Source organism: Chinchilla lanigera, unplaced genomic scaffold (assembly GCF_000276665.1).
Source record: "Chinchilla lanigera isolate Chin_1 unplaced genomic scaffold, ChiLan1.0 scaffold00004, whole genome shotgun sequence".
NCBI lineage: Eukaryota > Metazoa > Chordata > Mammalia > Rodentia > Chinchillidae > Chinchilla > Chinchilla lanigera.
Window position 1 is genome coordinate 14,575,387 of NW_004955405.1, and position 22,845 is coordinate 14,598,231.

At 35.4% G+C, this 22,845-nt stretch overlaps 1 protein-coding gene across 1 annotated transcript in view; it reads right to left on the reverse strand.

Moving 5' to 3' along the window:
• Positions 1–22,845, reverse strand: part of Kcnc2 (potassium channel, voltage gated Shaw related subfamily C, member 2) — a gene marked incomplete in the record, with an annotated part of 179,334 nt that overhangs the window by 154,940 nt on the left and 1,549 nt on the right. The window contains 1 exon segment of the mRNA XM_013517673.1: positions 22,430–22,845. Coding sequence (XP_013373127.1) covers positions 22,430–22,845 — 416 coding nt within the window.

Genomic DNA, 22,845 nt, shown 5'->3' on the forward strand with positions numbered 1-22,845 from the left:
AAAAAAAAAAAAAAGAAATATGCCTTCAATAGAGTCACATAATAGAAAATAATCTACAAATCTTACATTTTGGGAATTTTTCTTTGGGCTTCTCTGAAAACCCTTCTTGGAATTCCTGCAATAACACTTTTAGAGGAAATTCATTAGGTTTTCCCTTACTATGTGTTCCATACCTCTGTACACTATTCCAGAGGAAACAACTAACTTGTTGAGGCATTCCTGGTGTTTCCCCACCTCCTAGGGAAAATTTCTCTTCTTATTCTTTTCTTGTCTACACACAACCTGTACTTTAGGACCCTGTTCAGGCTGCCTCCTCAAGGTAATATGATTTTTAGGTCTGGATTAGATGTCCATTCTGTGAGTTTTTAAGATATTCTGAGTATTTCTCACATGAATTTATCAAATTGTATTTGTCTGTATACCTATCCACTACAGCCCAAGCCCCAACTAGAGCATACAGACCCTCAGAGCCAGCACTAATAATGTCAACAAACAGCACTTAGGAGGCATAGATCTCAATCAATAACTGAGTTGTGAATAAATGAAATTGTTCGGTATGCCTCATTTTTTTCACTGACAATTTCTTTCTGTGGTGTATTTAGACACTGCAGATGAGCATTTTTATAGTTTCACTATTGCTTCAAAGAAGAATGACATAGAATTACTAACATGTCACATCTTCAGCACTAGTACCCGCATGTGTAGTACCACCATATCTTAAACTTTTAAAGATGTTTTATTTCTGGGTTTTAATGAAGATAATAAATGACCACTGGGCAAAATTCTGAAATATATAGTATTTTAGAACAAAAAGTGACCTCAAATCTCTATAATTCAGTTATAAAAACTATAACTTTTTATAGGTTCTTGGCATTTATTTATCTCATACTTACTTAAATTATTAATAATATCCGAAATTTAAAAAAACTTCTGTGACAACATTTTAGTGTGGATATTTTTTGTTACTATTACTTCCTAAATATTTTTCGTGCTAGATCAGTGATCCTTCATTATCCTTGATAGATTGGTTCTAGGACCTCATAGACACCAAAATCCATGGATATATAAATGGTATAGGATTTGAATATAATCTACAAATATCCTCTCACATACTTTAAATCATCTCTAAATGAGTAATAATATTTAATATAATAAAATTATTATGGAAATGTGTGTATTGTTCAGGGGATAATGACAAGAAAAATAGTCTGTACATGTTCAGTACAGATGCAATTTTTCCCAAATATTTTCAATTCTCAGTTGAACTCACAGATACAGGTCTAGTAATATGAAGGACTAATCATACCTTTTCATATGAATTTGTCACAATTAAATATATCCCTTTTAGAAATTAAAATGATTACAAATTTTCAACCTCATAATATTTCAAGGGATATTTTTACAGAAATTGGTTTTCTCCTGTCTGATACACCATCATAAATTAATTCCTAAAAGTGAGTTTACTAGGTTGATAAACAATTTTGCAAATTATAAAACTAACAGCATTTCACCCTTCTTTCTTGTAATTTAAAGGACTGGAATTCACTTACAGAAAGACATCCAACTTTCAAATTATTTTTTTCAATTCACGATCCCTTAATATATTGTAGCAATTATGCATTCAAAACTCCCAAATGTGTCTTGAACAGTGGCCAAACTCAAAAGCATTCAATTTGGAGCTGAGTAATTATCTCACAAAATTGGTATCTTCCCATCCCAACCCTGTAGTTCGAAAATGTGTGCCACAGGTGTCATTTTCCTTGAACTAGACATCTTAACACATTTACTGCAATATGTGACTTTAAAGCAATGCATTTAAATATACACAAATCAAAACTCAGATAAGCTCTTAGATGCTCTAGTCCTTTTAAAAGTGCCATAAGGACAGTACTTTTTCAAAGATATTCCATGAAATGGTATTTTCAGGAAAAAAAAAAAAAAGGAATTTGGAAGGACACTTGTTTTAAATGAAATTTCTAAGAGGCTCCAGTGCACAAAGCAAATTGTGAACCCATAAGTGGAGATAGAGTGTGACTCATTGCTCAGACAGAATTTGTTTTTTATGATACAACAACCCAAAGGACTCGTGCGGTGAAGAGCACACTTCTGCTTCAAGAGATTATGCCCTTAGTATGACATTGCTGTTGTTTAGAACATTTTTGAAATTCCTCTATTGGAACTGACTTCAACAGACATTTTACCAAACATTCGAAAATCTGCCTCACTGAATTACAGTTGTAGGATATGCTCTTTTGTTCCAACCTTTTTCCTTGTCTCAATTTTCTCAGGTACAGCTCTTCACCTCTCTGTCCCTCACTTATTGAATCATGCTGGAGCAGACCTGCACTACTATTTTCAGAAGATACATGGGCAGTGGGAGAGACTGTGGAAGAAGGAACCTTACCCACAGTGCACCTCGGAGCAGACCTGGTCCATTTAAGTTTAATCACCCACTGACTATTGCCTGCCTGAAATTATCCACAGTAATAACATAAATATAATAACCAAGGGGTGATAAATGAAAATTATGAGAACTTAAATTCCCAGAACCTGAGGATGATAAATGAAAATTGTGAGAAGCTAAATTACCACAAGTAAGGAATATACACACCCATAGATTTAAAAACACAAATGCAATAAAAAGATTGATTTTTACACAGCTCCTAAACAGTTACAAGAATTCCTCAAGTAGTTTAATCTTTGTGTCTAACTATTTATCACTAATTAAAATTTTTTTGTACTACTGTCTTTCAAAAAAATATAGAACATGTTGTCAATGTGAAAGTATTAGAAATTATGTAACATCTCATAAAAACAGAAAAAAGATATAGAGTCATTTGAAGTATTTGGGTTCAATAATGTTTAAAGAAAATGATATTAAATTTCAATTTTTTTTGGCAAGTGGTCCCCAGATATCACCTCTGGCAAAGACTCAAACGTATGTGCTTTTGTTCTGACAGCAATGTCCCTGGGCGGCCAGAAGAGTTACCTATCTCTATTCGAGCAGAGACTGCTTCAAAAGTTACTTAGACCTACATTATGAATATGGTGAGTTGCAAAATTGTGTGCATATGACTAATGATAAAACAGTAAGAAAGTCTGCAAAATCAGAGCATCAGAAATTTCCTTCTGAATTGTCATTAAAGTGTAATGTAGGGTTACCAGGTTCAGCAAATAAAAATACAGGATCCTGTCTTTTGTAAATTTCAGATAAACAACAAAAATCTTTAGTGCAAGTATGGCCCATAATTTAGTATAGGTACTTGTAGTAAAATACTTATGTGTAACATATCTGAAACTGAAAGTTAAGTTGGTAACATTTTTTCTGGCAATCTCTGCAATGCACCCATAAAAACATACAGCAAGACTGATACATGACACTAAGTGCAGAAAATTAAGCGCAAAAGTAACAATCTGCCAGAATCCAGGAAGTAACTCATTAAACAAAAGGTATCCTCATCTCTTCTGTATCTCTTGACCATTCATTCCTTACCTCTCACACAGAGAGTTAGGCAATGATATCAGGAATGTTATCCTACTTCATTTCTGTTCAGGGTCCACACCTAATCAGTGATAGTTACAGCACTGATCCAGGGCTGTCAGTTGTACATTATAACCTATTGATAAAAATTATAAATAAGGACCTGGAGGTATACATCAATGGCACAAGCACCTGACTGGCAAGCACAAGATCCTGAGTTCAATTCCAGATACAAAAAAAAATTACAAATAATTTTCAAAGCACGTTTACAATCTGCTGGATTTTCTACCTCTGAGCCCATGAAAAGAGGGTCTCCATTCCCTAGGCTTAAACATACAAAAAGCCCTTGAAACATACCAATTATTAAACTAAAGATGCTGACTTTCAGCTGAACCTTCAGCTTGTCATAATAATAGCTATCATGTAGAGAATCTTCACTTTATGTAGAGCACTCTGCTATGCATATGATACATTATCTCATTTCATTTTCATCATTTAATCTTCTAAGGAGGTGCTTTTACAAATATGAAGTAGAAATTTTGATCATCTAAGGTTATAAAATGTCATCAGGTCACATCCAAATCCACGTATGTGTAATGCCAATATCTATAATGTTAGCCATCATAATACACTATCTCTAAAAGCAAGATTACACTAGAGCCTAAATGGATCGTGAGTAAATGCAAAACAATTCTGAGTCCTTCTGCATTCCAACATCATGTCCATCTCTGCCGGTAAGGTAGGAAAACTGAAAGGAAAATACCACGAGAAATGAAGGATGAGGGTGGCAGTAGAAAGAGAACCAGCAGCAAGAGATATGGGAAGAAGCATCCTCAGTTTCAGAGTAAAAGCATCCCATTAAAATGACCTAGTTTGGTTTTCTATAAACACAAAGAGATACTGGCTCAAGAAAACAAAAGCAAATGGAAGAGATTGAAAAAAATTAGAAAACAAACAAGAATTGACGTAAATGAGAAAATATCCAATCTAATTATAGACTGCAAAACCAGGAACATGGTAGAAAATTAAAGTATTTGTTGGATATAGTAAAGAACCAATTTGGCATCACAAAAGAAAAAATAATAGGAGGTAATTTGAAGGGCCATTTTCTTCCTTCATCTATTCAATATTTCTTCAGTGTTCCACTACATAAAAGCTTACTTCTAATTTAAGAGTATTTCTTGTTTTAAAAATGAGTAAATAATCTCTAAATACTCTTCATTTTAAACCAAGACATTTATTCTAATATTGTTTTGAGTATTATGTAAGTTTCATTTAATCTACTATCTCACAAGGACTTTTCCTAAAAACAAGAGTTTTACTTTATCATCATTTATATATATATATATAATATTTAAATGTTTATATAATCGTTTTATAGGTGGAGACCTTTCTCATTTAATCTCACTATAATGTACATGTTTCTTCAAATGCCTGTCTCAGTCCTGTTATTGCCCATGACACAAACGGACATCTGGGCATAATTAGGTTTTAGATATATCAGTCTTCTTTACTGCACTGGTTTGATGAAGTATATTCAAGATGGTGGTGGAAAACTTTCACCTTTAAATATCTCTAACTTATTAAATGAAACAGTAATAAGAAGGCAATGAATAGGAATCCCTTTTTTTCCGGCTCTCTTTGCCTAATTTCCTGGCTGCTGCAACATCTGTTCTTCAGCATCTTTTCTTAGGACACAGCATCCTTCAGTGAAGGTCTTCCGTCCATGTAATTAGCGAGACAATCAGTGTCATCTATTATTGTTAGTCAGATGCTTCTCTGCCTAATGGGGCCTTGGCATTTGCTCCCACTGGCAATGTCTCTGTGTAAAAAATTAAAGCACATTCATTATTCCAACTTAAGGGCATAGTTTCTGTGGGGAATCACAAACATCTGCTAAATGATCAAAGTTCATGGTTCTTACAAGTGTATTCTCAGTGGGCAGATGACAAAGTGTCACGTTGTTCATGTGATAATTTTCAAGAATTTTTACATGTTAGTCTAACAAGCTTCTTAAGGAAATGACAAACTTGCATATTAAACAGAGGCTGTGAATTTGTGTCACTTGGATTATTTATTTGGAGACCAAAGAAGATTTTAAAAATGGGGAAAGTAGCTGAACTCAAAGAAAAGTGTTGCTTTTGTGGAGCATAATGATAAAGAAATACAACCTTGAAGGCAAAGAAAATCATGAAATTATCCAGACAGTGCTAACAACCAATTGACAGTAATAAGCTCTCATGATCTATTGCACAGAATAGTGACTGCAACAAATAATAATTCCTTTTATATTTTAAAAGGGTAGATTTTAAATACTTTCACCACAGGGGCTAGGGATTTAGCTCAGCAGCACAGCACCTGCCTGGCAAGCGCAAGGCCATGAGTTCAATTCCTGGTACCGGAAAACAAACAAACAAACAAACAAAAAAATAGTAAGTTAAATACTTTCACCACAAATAGTATGTAAGGTGCTGAATTTGTTAATTAGACTAATTACATCATACTACAAACATATATCAAAACATCAAGTTGTACACTAGAAACAAACAATTAATAATTTTTTAAATCTACTTAGAAAATTGTCAGATAGTGTTCATAACTCTGGGGAACAACAATGAAAAGAGTGAAAGAATGTCCTTACACACAAGTTCATAATGCATGTGGACAAGAAACTCAGTATTATACCTCAGAGTTAGTATGGAACAGAAACTATATATATATAGTAAAAAAATATATATAGTAAAAATATACATATATTTTTAGTAGTAAAAATATACATATATTTTTAGTAGTAAAAATATACATATATTTTTAATAGTAAAAATATATATTTTATATTAAATAGTAAATAGCTTAAAAATAGTACTCTTTTAAATTAAATAGTACAAAAAAAGAAATATATATATATATATATATAGTTTCTGTTCCAGCTCCTTGGCTGTTATACCCACACACCACTCACTGACTCACCCAGAGCAACACCCAGTCCTAAAAACTCCATGCATCTAAAGTTTGCTATGCACGGGTACCAGTTTTATCTGTTATTTTATTTTTATTGTACATTCTCTACATTTGCATATGCATAGACATACAGATACTTAGCAATGTGTTATGGTTGGCCACAATATAATATCATGCTGTACATGTTTGTAGCCTATGAGCAGTAGGGTATACATATATGGTATACACTGCATTTATTTTTTTTTTATTTTTATTTTTAATTACTCCATGTTTGCAGTACATAATGATACATCCACTGTAGGGAGTTGGTACATGTACATGACACGTCTAAATTCTTCTTAAGTCCTGATCTTATCCCCCTCTCCTGCATTCCTCCATATAAATATATGGTACAGTATTTATGATATACTGTTAGCTCCACAATTTTAAGCATGTAAGCCTCCACTTTGTGATGTTCTCAAAAAGATGAAATCATATAACTACACATCTACACATTCTTCAGGACTTACCCTTTTGCTAAGTGAAGCATACCTACCATGAAATTCTAGTCAAAGAACCTCATCTCCTTACTCAAATCTCATTTAAAATGATGAAAAACATCAAACAGATGAAGAATAGGATAAGTTGCTATCAGTGCATAGCATGTAGGATGGATCCAATGGAGATGCAGGTTAAGAATGTGTTAATATAATTCAATATCAATACAAAAAAGGGTAGTTCTTGAAGTTGGTTCTTTTCTTCTCAGAAAAAATCTAGAAGAACCTCAAGTTCAGAGGCAACCAGGCCCTGGGAGATGGGACTGGCTGCAGAACAACTGCTCAGGAGGTTCCCCCATTTTCTTTAGTGGCTGGATAAAGAATTTGTCCTTGATATATACCCCATAAAACAGTTCTCTAAATGAGGGGATCAACAGAAGATATTTCTTAACTATATATATTGATATAATAGAGAAAAGTAAAGCAAACTAAATTACCCTCAGATTTTTTTAATTTTAAAGAAAAGTAAAGATTTTCTTAAGATACATAGAGAAAATGGAAAAAATTACAAAAGCTCTGTATTGACTAAAATATTAGAGTTTATCTCCAAATAAAATTTCCTTGCTTAGACCTTCAGAGCACACCCAGTTGCCAACCTACTTTGACACATCCACCAGAAAGGACATCCCATGTTTCTGCCTCGTCCTGCATATTTACCCACAAACACTATTCTGTAGTCATCCCACACTCTTTCAGAGGAAAAGATATTTAAAGAGAATTGATTATATAAAATATAAGAACTAAAGTGTACAAACAAAATAAAAATCTATGGGTAAACTATTACTCATCTTCCCATCCCATCCACAAATTAAAGTAGGAGAGGTTTATTTGACTCATAGCTCCAGATCGCTTAGTCCATGACTGACTGGCTCCAAGACAGAAATGGCATCATACAAGGGCATGGCAGAGGTAAGCTGTTCAACCCAAGGCAGCCAGGAAGCAGAAAAAAAAAAGGAGCCATGGCCAAAACCATACTTGTTCAGGAGACTCACTTCTTCAACCAAGCTCCTCCTGCTAACAGCAGAACTGAAGTCCTCTTATGGTCCAGTCACTTTCTGAAAGCCTCACTTCTGAACACGGGAAACTTGTAGGGGATGTTTTGGCCTAAGTCATAACAAGGGGCTAACATGAATGCCTTTTATGGCTTGTATCTAGATGTCTCCCCAAAGTCTCATGCATCTGTAGATGGGGCTTTCACAGGGCTGGATTCAGGACATGTGAATCCGAATTCAGGGTGTGTGGTAACTAAATTAGCCCACTGATTGGTTTAGCACAGTTTTGGGTGTAGGGAATGGGAAGTACCACACTGGGTGTGGGTAACACCAATTACTAAGCTTGTAGATGGAATGGAATAAAAAGGAAAAAGGAGGACATCAGGCTCATTGCTTCCTTCTGCCTTCTTACCAGACCTCCTCTGCATGCCCCTCTGCCATGCAGCCCTGCCTTGGAGCCAGCTGACTACGGACTAAAACCTCTACAAACTGTGAGCTAAAAATAAACCTTTCCTCTTTTAACTTGTGAGATTCAGGTATTTTATCCAAGCAAAGAGAAAGTAATGGAGACAATGGCAGAAATAAAGCAGAATTTTTGAAATTGCCTAATTGCCATATTTTTAAAAATCAAAAAGACACTGCATTCTGGTAAGTTATAACTCACTAATATGGAATGGAGCAACCAGAAAATATGAAAGATTTTTGAATTTGAAGTTACCATCTTCTTTACAGTTCAGCTCTTGGACACTTGTTTTCTTCTTCATTTTTCCTCCCAATTAGTGTTGTTCCTTCCTAGCCTAGTTGAAAAGGAAGTTTATAAGAAGTACTTTGAACATCAGAACCATATTACCACTTTGTTAAATCCCCCGTTCAATTTAAGAGTCTATCTTTGGAATCCACATGGACTCTTACATTGAACAGTGTGTTCTTTCTTATGAAAACTGTGCAAAAATTAATATTATTTTCTTGGGATTTAGACCAAAGTAGTAGCAATAAAAATCCCATATTTCCTGGAGAGAGGACTAGTTATCCCTCACCAACTTGTTATGGTGGTAATTACAACAACCAAAACTTTAAGAGGGATACTTAGCGTCTAATTTCACAACCATAAAACCTATGAAATAGCCTTCTTAATGGGGTAACTGATACCAAAATATAAAAGAAAAAAATCACAAAATATAATTCCAAATATTATAACATTAAATCTCATGGACAAATAATTGCTCATAAACCAAATTTTCAAATAATAACCATTCAATCTTAGATTAGAAAGAGATAGTAAAGGTACTTTCATCTTCTTATACAAAAAGAATGTGGGAAATTCTTAGCTTTCTCTCTGCCTTACTAACTGCACCTAATCAATTAGAACTCATGCATGTATTACTTTGACAACATGCGAAGTCATAGCCCTCCTAAAAACCTTATGCTCACCTTCTCCAGAGCCATCCCCTCTTCAGCTTTAAAGGCTTCAGGATGATATTCCCAAGTAAAAATCTTCAGGTTAATGTTCTGCTTACAACTCCTTCAAAATCACCCTATTACCAATACAGGAAGATCAGACGTCTCAAAAAAAAAAAAAAAAAAAAAAACCCTCATCAAGGATTTTCAGCAAGTCTCAGCTCTCCCTCCAGCTACATATATCCAGCCCTTACAACGCAGTGCTGCAGGGGGTATTTTACTGTCAGTGCTGTGAAATGCCCTGCCTTCCTTTCCTTTAGAAACTTTGTTTACACTCTTCCCACTGTCAGAAAAATCTGGGTATCTCCTCTGCATCCTCCTCTACTAACAGAGACATATTTTTCTCCAGAAAGAAATTACTACAAACCCTAACGAGACTGTGTTAACCTCCAGCGCACCATAACTTACCTCTTACTTGTACTAAAGACATCATGATTTGGCACTATTATCACCGTTTTGTTCTCTCCTAGTAAACTACAAGCATATTGAGGACAAGAAAAATGCCTGATACGCAGTAAAATGTGTACTATAAATCATGAGTGAGAGCCACCACTGCGACTTCTCAGGCAGATAATCAGTAAGTATCTACAGGCAAAATCTCTTGAACAGATAACTTACTGCTTCACAAACATTCAAAATACCAGAAAGAGTCCTTGCTGAGGGCCATTACAACCATATTCCCTCCAAAAATGACTGACGCTTGCCTCAAGGAATTACTAATAACAGCAATACATTTAACATTTGTAGAACCAGGCCTAGATTCTTAACATGAATATGTTCAGTTCATCCTTACAGCAATCCCCTGAATAGGATACTATTGTTTTCTCCCTGATCTAACTGAGCAAGAGGAAACCTAGAGAAGTAACTTACTAAAGATTATACAGCAAGTCAGTGGTGGAGTCAGAGTTCACAGATCTAGCTCAGCTCTTAACACCAAACCATTTCCACTTCAAAACCAACTGTCAAGCAGTCAGCCAGTACTTCAACTATTTGACCCTAAGAAGATATGCAATTAAAAAACAACTATACAGTTTTATTTTCAACTTGTTTCCAAACTACTCCACCCACAAAGCCATTTGAGGAACAGCATCAGTTAACATCCTACATCATTGCAGGTCTACAAAACGTGTTTTGGGAAACACTGATTCTTCTCTTAATTCACTGTTCAATTATATTTGTTTCTGTAGCAGTTACATCAGCCCTCACCCGTCCTGAACAAGCAGCCAACTACAACCCGAAAATACTCACCTGATATGATTCCTACTCAAATCCTGCATAACTAGGATCTATCGTATGCACCATCATAACTACAATTTTGTTAATCATTTTAGGTTATTTCTCAGCAGAGCTAAGTTTGAGAATGAAAAATTTTGAATAAACTGAGAAAGTAGTGTCTAGTCCTTTCCTGACTGAGGCTGATGACTCAGCAGAAAATCTAATAAGCCCAGCTATTCCTTCTCCTGCAATTTTCACCCTCCATACTTCTCTATCCTGTTCTCCATCCTTTATTCTCTACCTTCTGGTCTTTGTGCTTCTTGTTCTTACTCACCATGGTGTCTTCTTCCAGCCTCTGTAGGTCTCATTACTCAACTGAACTTTCCCTTAATTGCTGGGAAATGCCTATGTATCTTCTGAGAGTTATTGAGAACTCCATACACTCTGTATAGTAGAACCTGTCCCTCTCTACTCAGTGTGCCTCCTCTATACCAATTATCTCTACTATAGCATTCAACGTGTTAGTCTGTAATCATAGATTACCAGATCTTCTTGTGTACCTACAGAATAGAAGAATCCTGAAGCCAAATGATAAATCTTAATTTGTTTTGCATTCTTATTACATAAGATAGACCTATCCAATAGTAGACTTTAGTAACTGTCAGCAGAGAGATTTTAAAACATTAGAATTGTTGATTCTTGGCTCTTGCCCAGTTTGTTGAAAGAATAATGTACACATGCTCAACAACAACATGATATTTTGTCAGCTTTTCAATGCAAGCCAAGGTACAGGAAACACAAAATGCCATATGGAAAGAAACTCAGTACTGAAGTACAATGTCAAGTATTCTGAAAACTGCACTCACTTCTAGAAATCAAATGTCACTAAAATGACAAAAATAGACAAATTAGAGATGAATTAAGTCAATGATACACAAATTTTTTAAAAAATATATTTTGAAAACAATCATTTAATGTAAGACCCTAAATAACTTATAGTATGTACATATTAAAGATCAAACTTCAACTGCAGACTTACAGAAGAAATTAAAGCAACTGATTAAAGCCAACCCTGCTTTTGTCTCATCTAATCACTTTTTATGTCTTTAAATATGTAGGTGTGACTCCATTAGTTTGTTTGAATTCTGTGTCTCTAGCATTGTATTATAAATATCAAAGCATAGTCAATACCATTATGGGACTACAGATAAACCATAAGTTCACCAATATCTATCCATCATGATATAAATATGATAGTTTTTCAACTTTGGTACATCACTAATCATATTATATGACTGTGATGGCTCCACTCAGGCCTGATAACAAAGTTCTAATAGCTTTAAAACAATCAAAAGTTACTGCTATTTTGATTTTGTTTTCACAGACAATGGCCAATTCAGGTTGTATGCTGTCAATTTCCTGTTCAAGCTACTCAAAATACAGGTCACATGAAGCATATTTTAATAACTTTCATAATTATCCTATCATTGCTCCCCAGAGACACCTAACAGAAACAGCACAACATAAATGATAAGGTGAACTGTAATAACTATGATCTTATGTTTTTTAAATCCAATTTTACTAATTCTATCCAAAGTTAATATATCAACATCAGTAAGAAAGCTATTCCTAATATGTCATCATTTCTGTTAAAATTATTATATAATATTCATATTTAGCAAATAGGATGTTAACATAAATTAATAAATTTAAAGATCTACAAGAAGTGACGCATGTCTGAATTTCTGTTGTGTAAATAGCAAGGACACATGCAAATTTTATTTGAGTTCAGAAAAATATCTGGCTCCTTCATTAAATTCGATCTGATAATGCATTCCTCAAATCATAATTTATAAAGCCAGGCATGGTGGCCCAGGCCTGTGATGCCAGAAGTTAGAGGGAAAAAGTAGGAGGATCGCTGTGAGTTCTACACCAGCCAGGGCTACATAGTCAGTTCAAAGCCAGGCTGCACTACACAGCAAGACCCTATCTCAAAAATAATTAATATTGTCCAACTCACTTTCACTTAAATATAACTCATTAATACATCTTCTTAAAATTAGAGTAAAGGAACATTGTTTAAATGTATTAATAATATTATTTAAAATATTTTATTTTATAAAAGGTGTATTGCATTTTTATAACTTACTAAATAATTTTTTAAATCTGAACTAAGTACTACTATAAAAGAATGCCTGGGAACAAAGTTGGCAACCTAGTGCCTTTGCCTCTCTTTCTATAGATTCACTGCAAAGGAAAAAAAAAACTCTATCTTGAAAAAGACTATCTTGGCTTTTGCTGTGATTTTTCAGAAGTCAGCAGTACAGTTAGACACATGAAGAATGACAAGGCTCTAAGATCCGACAGCACACCAACCAGTCTCCACCCAAAAAATGAGAAAGACACTATTGAAGTGTTTGTGTGGCATTTTCTGGGCACATAGACGACTCAAAATGTGAGATTACAAAAACGTCCTGATTATTATTGGTTTTCAAGAATGAAGACTAGTTAAGTGACTATTGCAAACAGCGAATTTTTTTCTCATCTTCCAATGACATTTTGCTCTGAGTTCTTCTGTTTCATTTCCTCTGGAGTGCATTTTCTCACCCACTTCCAGAACTGTAAGGTTGTTCCTCATTGCTATTACTCCACTTTCAGCTAACTGACCATGAAAATTCAGGGAAAATTTTTCTGCATTGTATCTGCTGACATAACAGCACTACCCAACATTTTACTTCTCTGATTCTCTGGTTATTGCTTTGTGAATTTACCATGATCTGGTTAATTAAATTTCAGAAGGCAATGCTGTATGAAACACACTGTCCACCACAATAGTTTTCACCATATATTGAAAGAGAATTGCATTAAAAAACCCAAAACAATAAATCAAGCAGGAGTAGAAAACATATTGCAAAAGGCATACATACAAAGGGGTCAAGGGGAAGATAGGTGCAATTTCTCAGTTATCTAAATATATCCTGAAGTTTATTGCAAAGTGCTCAGCTTGTGGGCTAAGAAGCCTCTATAGATCCTTTTAGAGAGGTTAAGAATCCAAGGGAAAAAGGAAGTGCTTAGGCTAATCTCGGAGCTTTAAAAGTAGTGAGACAATAAGATGCAGAACTAAGAAGGCAGCCCTGGAAGACTGCTTCTGGAGGTGCATCTGGAGGAGAAGAAATAAAATGATGACCTAAAGAAGCAAGTTTTATGATACTGTCAACAATAAGACATCAGAGAGGGCTGAACATACCCTAACTATTCCTAACATGCCGCTACTTCCCAGAAGCTAAATTGTGTACATTTGATGTTAAACACAGTCTAGACTGCACAACCAAGAATAAAGGAAAACACTGAAACAGATATTAAAAAATACAAACTCTGCACTCACCGTTGTCACTCACTAGTGGTGGCCAGAACGTGTTAGCTGCTTTTTTTGTGCCTTGTTTTTTTGAGACAGGGTCTTGCTATGCAGTTTAGGCATAAAGCTTGAGCTCTTGAGCTCACTTTGATCCTCCTGCCTCAGCCTCCCAAGTGCTGGGATTACAGGCGTGGGCCACAATGCCTGGCCCAGGGAATTTATTTATTTGTTTGTTTGTTTGTTTTTTGTACCGGGAATCGAACTCAGGACTCTGTGCTTGTTAGGCAGGCACCTGTGCCACTGAGCTATATCCCCAACCTTTTTTGTGAATTAAAGCAATTGGGCTAGAATATGTAATACTACAATGGTTGTTGATTTCCTATCACCTTGTTTTGGAATTCTGTATCATTTTTATTGTTTTTATGTTGTTTGCTTCTGTCATTATTTTCTTTCTTTTTTTTTATTCTTTTCTCTTTAAAATAAAAAAATAGAGTACTGTATTACCAGTTTTTTTCCTAACCTAACACTCATGAATACCAGAAGTCTATTATTTCCCTGTGACCAACTCATTTAAATAGCTTATTTTGGACAGATATAACACAAGGATATATGCACACTAATGTCCTCAGTCAAAACTTTTAAGTCATATTTCTTTTATCTGCTATCCATATACAAATTTTATAAACCTATTCCTTGAGTATGTCTCTATGTTATGACAATGAATATATCTTCTTATTAGGTACATACATATAAGCTAAAATGGACTATTTTCTCAAAAGAGAAATATGGAGTGCTACACATTATGCATACATATTTATTTTGAAATAGTCTTTGTTAATAAGCACAATAAACTCAAACTTATGAACTGTGCTAGCCAGCATACTACTCTCTATGATTATTCTAATAGACTGGATGATAAAATAGATTAGAACCAAATAATTTGACACTATTTTGTAAACACTTAAATGTGTTAGGCACATCTGTAAATCCTCAAGTGAATAAGACTTTCTCTTTTTTCATAAACTGTGGGAAGGGGGAAAGGATGGTGTCTTTGACAAGGCACTTTCCAAATGAAAATAAAACAGAGATTATCTCATCAGTTACCCTTGTGGGTTCATGCTACACACCTGCACTGAATTTTAGATCTAGGAAATGACAGAGCCAATCATCTTTATGGGTTTCAATGACATAGCCACAGCAAAATGATTTCCTGAGATCAATATGTGGTTAAGAGAAAGCTGTTCTCAATGGAAACAGGAAGCTAGGAGCTAACCTGTTTCTATGGTAACCAGAGCAGCAGCTACCCAACAGCTGTAGGGAAAAAAGGGTAGAAAGTTACAAGAGAAAAAATCAATTCTGGTTTACCTATTAGTGTGATGGTCCTCAGAGTGCAACCAAAATGGGTACAGACATTTTGTTCCTTCCTGGTTACCACCCAAAATCTTTAGCAACAATTTTCCTATAAACCTATAAAAGTTTAGAGGTAGATAGAAGTTAGTATACTATGTAGTCCAATGTGCTACCCTCATTTTTTAACAAAATTTCAGAACAAGGCAAAAGAACTCAAACTGGGAATGACGAAGCAGTTTCTCCAAGGACATTTTGCTTGTATTAAAATCAGGGTTACTGTAAGTTCTGATAGGTCTGAACCCATACTTTAATTCAGTTGTGTTTCCACTACCACTTTCTTCTCCTCCCAGTGCCTACGCTCTATTCCCTTTTGGTGTAAATATTCACTGCCCAAAATTAAAATTAAATACCATCCTTTAACCTGTAAAAAAAAACAAAAAAGCAAGCAGCAGTGCTAATCTGTTATAAAAAATAGCTAGATTTCTCTTCTAAAAGAAAACCCCTTCATCTCAAGAGGCTGAGGCAGGAGGATTGCTGAAAGTTCAAAGCCAGCCTGGGCTACAAAGTGAGCTCAAGGCCAGCCTCAACTGCATAATGAGACCCTGTCTCAAAAAGACAAAACTTTTTTTTAAATTTAAAAAAGAATCAAAATAAAAGAAAACCCATTCATATTTCAAATAGAATTGAATTAAATTTAGGTAAAATATTCACAGTTATTGTTTAGATTCTTTGACTCTATATTTCCTTCTGGAAATTTGTGTTTATCTTTAGTAGCCTTTCCTATTTCACTTAGGCATATTTTTAAAGCTTTCCATAATAAAAAGGATATATGACTCCAAAGTCCGAAAAGTAAGACCTGAATATCACATTTACTTTATTTTTAATAGTAAAAAATTAATGATAGTAGTACACATTTTCAAATGGGGAAGGCTGATATACATATATGGCTTTCCTTGTTTTCATTTGCTTTAACAATGAATTGCTTGACAAGGAAGAATAATTTCCTCGATTCTCATTTAATTTTATCAGTTCAAGTCTACAAGTTCTTAGCAAAATATTATAGCAAAAGTCACATCTAAACTGCCCAACTATATTCACTTTGGCATGCTTGATGAAAGCATAATGGACAACTGAAGTTACTCGCTTGTTCTGTAATTCATTGAATCAGTTCATCTCTGATTTTATTCAATGCTAAAATATTTTCACTTAATTACACTACATTTATTTGTGAGCCATACAGTTAGTAGTATGGTAAAGGTCAAAAGACACTTAAATGTTTGTATGGAAAATATAAATACATTATATTATTATAACAGACCCTTCAAAAAGCTGGAGTCTCATTATTATACAGTTGACTATGACTTGTAATTAATAAAAAAGAATGAAGAAACTTGGCCATACCCCAAATGGTTTGGTGTAAGTACATTCATCATACTGTAAAAAAAAAAAAGAGAGAGAGCCTATAATACTTTAAAAATAGAAAGATCAGGATTAAAGAAGCTCTCATATTAAAATTTCAAGGCTGTATTTACTAAGATAGCCACGCTTGCCTATTGGTTGTCAGCTGAATTTTATTTAATTAATTACTTATTGTAAAATGAAGAGACCAGAAAGTTGCCGAACCCTGAGAAGGTGGAAGCCATGAAAGAAAGGTCTTATTTGTCATACTTAGGAGTTTAAATTTTATTTGGAAACTTAGGACACCAACTAAAGATTTTAACTAAGGGAAAGTGTTCTGACAACAATGTATAGAAGACGAATGCAGTATGTTGAAGATAGCTAAACACATGAAACCCTACAGGTATGGAATATTATTGGTAATTTGAATGATAGGTGAATGAGGCTCTAAGCTCAAGAGGACACACGGGTGAATGTTGGACAATATAGTAAGAATACATAGGGCATAGCTTTTGCAACCTCATAATTCGGAAAAGTGAAAGAAAAGAAGGATAAGTTAATACCCATTTCCTGCTCTAGTTACCTAGATGTATAGTGGTTCAATGCAGCAAGACAATACATTGGTGAGTAACTTTGATTCTGTGCTGTTATATTTTTCATACAAAGCTAAGAGAAAAAGGTGAGATGACAGAGTACAATCAGGAACAACTACAACGTAGCTGGTAGTGAAAACTATCATCCATTAAATTGCCTGGAGAAAGTATACATTAGAATGAAAAACAAAGGAATCATTGGTAAAACCTAAGGAAACATCATGTATTTGATAAAGGAAAAAGAATGGAACTAAATGAAAATGAGTGTCCCTATAAGTAGGACAAAAGTGAAATAAGTGGGAACCTAAAAGAGCAGTGAATATCAGATGGTTACATCGGGGGCTACAAATCAAGTTAGAAAAAGGGGAGAAAGGCGCAAAAAAGCCTAATACATTTCTAATAAGATAAAGGCTAGTAATGTTTTAAGCCCAGAATGAGCCAGGGTAGCACTGTGTAGTTTGAGCTGGCCTTGAATTCTCCATTTTCTTGCTCATCCTCCCAGCGTGCGGAGATTGTAGACATTCACCACTCTGCCCTGCTAACACTATTATTTCTAACATGAATATGTTACCACAGTTCTCAGGCACTATTCCTATGGGAGATTTTTCTTGAGGAAAATTTATCTTTAATATCTTGAGAATTTTGTTGGCTGCTATCTTGTTTCTTAAATTCCACCAGTATTATCATTAGGAAATGTTTTATTATAAATTAAGTAGTGAGCTTAATGGAGAGATAGAGCTAGTACATCTTCTTCATGCATTCCCATTACTTTGAATAATTTCTGGTCGAAAGTGACTGATAACCAATATTCATTAAATAAATCAACTATCTAAAAATATTATTAATTGGCAATAATACTTATGGACAAGCTCTATTGGGCCATTAATCAGTATTATTTGGCACAATATTTACACACTAAAAATAAATACATTTCATTATTTAATTTCAGTACATAATGCAAATTGTCCTACATTATTATAATTTTTAAAAATTAAATGATGTGTTTAATGCTAACAGCTAAGTATTGCTGTAACTTCTTTCCAGTTTGTGTGAAGTTTGAGCAAGAGACACAGACTGATCCATAAAACATAAGTTAAACATTCAAAACTTTGAATTCAATTTGAAATATGGAATTTTAAATTTAGTTTCCATTAGGGAACACAGTTCAGTAATGCTCTAGAAATGAAACAATCAAAAATGATAATAAAGTGAATATTTCACTTTGATAACAAAGTGATAGGCTTACTGTTTCATTTATGATCCAGGATGATTATACAGTGCCCAATAAGAATGTAGTAGATAAAATTCAATAGAACACATATAAAACATCTAGAGCTACACTAAAGAGCCAAATCTTAAGTGTGAATACACAGATGTTGTTCTTCTGTTGTTTTTTTTTTTCTTTTTCAAATGCTCTTTGAAAGTAAAACGTGAAAGGTCAACCCGCCAATCACAGATGCACATCTATTACCAAAAATAGAGACTATTCTAAAACAGAACTGAACTCAATCACCCCCTGTCTCCATCCAAAAAATAAATAAATAAATGAAAAGAAGTACCAGAAACTTAGAACTGTTTTCATCTCTTCAATATTGGAAATAAATATACTGAAATATTTTCTGATTCTAGTATCTTATACTATTTCTAACTTTTACAAACTCTAGAAGTTCTATCAAGGATGTATCTATCCTCATGACACTAAGTCTTCAGAGGAAAACATTTGCAAAATTCATTCATTTGCAAAATTTCACAGGTATGTATATCCCTCTTTTATTGTTTGTAAATATCATTCACTGGCATCAGCATAATAATCCCTCCTTCCTTCCTGATACCACTTTCTCTAAAACAGGTTTCCATGACAACATATATTTGAATTTTTATAAATTTCTGTATTTGAGTACTATTCTTAAGGATAAGAATTCATAGCCATAAAATATAAACTTATTTGGCAAATTAACTTGAATAATGTAGGTTTCTCAAATATGTACTTACACCATAAATTAAAAACCATAGATGCCAACCACCAAAGTACAAAAACATAGTGTTGTAAGATTCAATTAACAAGTTCCTATCACTACTGCTTTAGGTCTTAAAGTTAGAAATAATATACGTGTACTTCATAATTGTACCAATCTCCTCAACGTTGGGAAAGGGTAAAGAAAATGAATAAAGTACAAATAACAAATTGAAAAAGAAATTTAGACATTTAAAATTATTCATTCAACTATTTCATTAAATTATAAGCTAATGTAAAAAAGAGTTTATAGAAGTATAACTTCTATTAAGAATGAAACTTGTAGCAGGGGCTGGGGATTTAGCTCAGCGGCAAAAGCGCCTGCCTGGCAGGCGCAAGGTCGTGAGGTCGGTTCCCGGTACCGGAGAAAAACAAAAAAACAAAACAGAAAAAAAAAAAAGAAACTTGTAGCAATAGCAACACAAATGAACCAAACCACTTGGTAATTGAGTTCTGTTTTTTATATTCATAGCCATACAAAACCTAGTTTCATCCTGTGGCATCCCAGTGGAATTCTATTTATCAAATTAATCAAGTAATATTAAGTCATCCCATTATCTGCACTGAAAGATTTTTATATAAAAATATTATATAATTCACTTTTAAATAAAACCATATCTTCTGATTTAGGCAACCTATCATGATTTAAAAAGTAATTTTCCTAAAGAAAACCCACAAAAGAAAGCAAATTATTAAATACTGATTGGTCAATAAAAATGGAAAGTTTAAACAGGAGCCCTTTTAAGAAGTCAAATCAAGTCTTATGCTTTAATTCTATTGTTGGGTAGCACAAGGTTAAAATTCTACCAGCCAAAATCCTAAAATATGTATATTTTAAAGAGTCATAAATGACCTTTCAAAATTAGCACTCTAGTAAATGTCTTAATTAGGCATTAAATTTCAAAAGCAACATGATCTGCAGAGATTTCACAATGCAATCGATTATAATCAGTGGTTTTGGTGGAAAGGCCTGGAAAAGGGTGTCATGAGACCTCTAGAATAATTTTGGCTCTACTCTCAACGTGACGTCTGACCTTGGCCATCACTTATCATCTGAGTGTCCATCTTGCTCATTTACAACATACAAGGTCTTAACTAGGTTTTCAAGGTCCGTGATCCCTGTTTTTGCTTCTACTTGTTCTTTGACCTTGTGTTACTCTCCAATCTGTGTTCTTTTCTCATATAAAATAAATGCATGTCAAATCCTTAATATAATCACAATAAAATCTAGGTAACATTTAAAGCAAAAGCAATTTTAAAGGCAGTGATCTATTCTTTGGGTCAGTAATCAATGGAATCAAATTCCATGGCAAGGGGCTGGGGATTTAGCTCAGTGGCAAAGAGCCTGCCTGGCAAGCGCAAGGTCATGAGTTTAATTCCTGGTACCAGAAGAAAAACAAAACAAAACAAAAAACAAACAAACAAGTTCCATGGCAATGATAAAAGTTAAACTGCCTTAAATATTTTGCTACGTAACCTAGCTCACAGTAAAATTTAACATAAAACATGAAGGTATCATAGAGCATTACCATGAGCCAGGATAATACACATTTTGTCTTTTTTGTAACAAACAATCTGAACCTATAATGAACCTAAAAACAAATCTAGTTAATCTTTTCAGCATCAAGTGGAAAAAGTACTATGGCACCCAGCTGGAAAGCAAGAAACACAGACGTAATGGTCATAAGACTATGATTTCATTTAAATAAATGCACTTTTTTTCTGATTGCAAACTCCTTTTGGACTTACAGAATGATCTTAAAAGAAAGACTTCAAAACTGAAGTTTATTGATCCTGTCTTTAAATACATAAATGTAGGCATGCTAGAATTTGCACACATTCAAATGCCTGATCCAAGAAAGTAGCAATGTTGCCTTGTCTGCTTCTCACTGAAAACAAATTTTCAGACTCCAAAGTGATATCAGGAGCGACACTTCTGATTAGTTAGGAGATAGCCAACTGCATAATATCTAAGAGGCAAGAATTTCTGATATGCATAAAAGACAGTAATGAGGACGGATTTAAAGTAAAGCTGAATGAATTGCCATTCTCCCCAGCGGGTGGTGTCTCTTCTGGGTGGCGGAGCTAACCAGACACATGGAGTCACAAAGATTTCACTAAATACAGTACTTGGTTCTCATATATAATTAAAAACCATGCTCATACTGTATAATTTTTCATTATTTGTATTTCTTTTAAACTGAAGGAAGCATTATTGGTTACTTTTATAGTCCCTTCATGGAATAATGAATAATTAATTGGGAGTGTCAAGGACTAAATTTAAGCTGTTAGATACGGTAGAAACCAAAATGAAAAACTGAGGCTGGGGTCACAGTACAAAAAGTAAAATAAAGTTTGCTGTAAAATAATTACTCAGATTTGGAGAATTAGGAACCTGTAAGAAACATAGATTCAGCCCAAGGGGAAAGGAAACTGGAAACTTTAGGGTGCAGCCGGGCTCTCAGGGGTCAGCTTACTGAGGCAAGCAACCTCAATACCTACCCTGCTCCCCTGGAAAGAGATAGGCCACACCGAGAGTTCTGTTCACAAAGTGGACCTTCGGGCACAGCGCCCTGCACACGTGACTCCTCTTCCCTTCCCCGTTCCCTCCCATTTGACCTCTAATTGGAGCCTCTGCCTGGGTGAGCCAGATGTGGGGAGAGTCCAGGCCTCAGTGCAAATGTCATGTCAGGATGACCAAGAGGCATCCAAGCTACAGGAAAAAGTTGGAACAAAAAAGTAAAGAAAAAATTCAAAATGAAGGTGATAGTGGTCTCAGGACAAGGTCCCAGACTTGCACAGAGAAGGTGACATTTGCTCCGCAGGTCCCATCTGCCAAAGTGAATCTCAGTTTGAGATGGAAGGTCAGGAGCGGGAGAATTGGAAGGGAGGAGGATGAGGGCCCGGGACCCCGGGTTTACCCCGCCCCAGATGAACCTGGAAACTCATCTTTAGGGCGCATCTGCGGTCTTCGCCCTCTCCCCTTCATCCCGGAGCCCTTGGTGGAAAAGAACTAAAGTTGGAAAAGGAGCTGGGAGAAGTTGGAGGAGCAGGGAAGGGTCGATTCTGGTCTTACCCTGGCGGCTCTGGATGAGTAGGGGTCCTCGAAGAGGGCCCACATGCGGGGCTGCAGCCTCCTCCAGCGGCCAGACTTGCCGTCGGGCCCCCCTAGCCCGGCCGCGTCCTCGATGCCCAGCCGCTTGGCCGCCAGGTCCTCGTCGTCGCCGGGGTCGCCGCCCGCGATGAGGTCGGGGGTCTCGAAGATGTCCAGGGCCTCCTCGGCGTCGCGGTGCTGCCGGTAGGTCATCCAGCAGCAGGGCTCCACGTCGGTCTCGTCGATGCCCCAGAAGGCCAGCTCCTCCTCGAAGAGCGGCCCGCACACGTCGGCGGGGCAGTGCAGCTTGCCGGTGCGGTAGTAGTTGAGCACGTAGGCGAAGACGCCCGGGTGCCGGTCGAAGAAGAACTCGCGGCCGCCCCCGGGGTGGGAGCTGC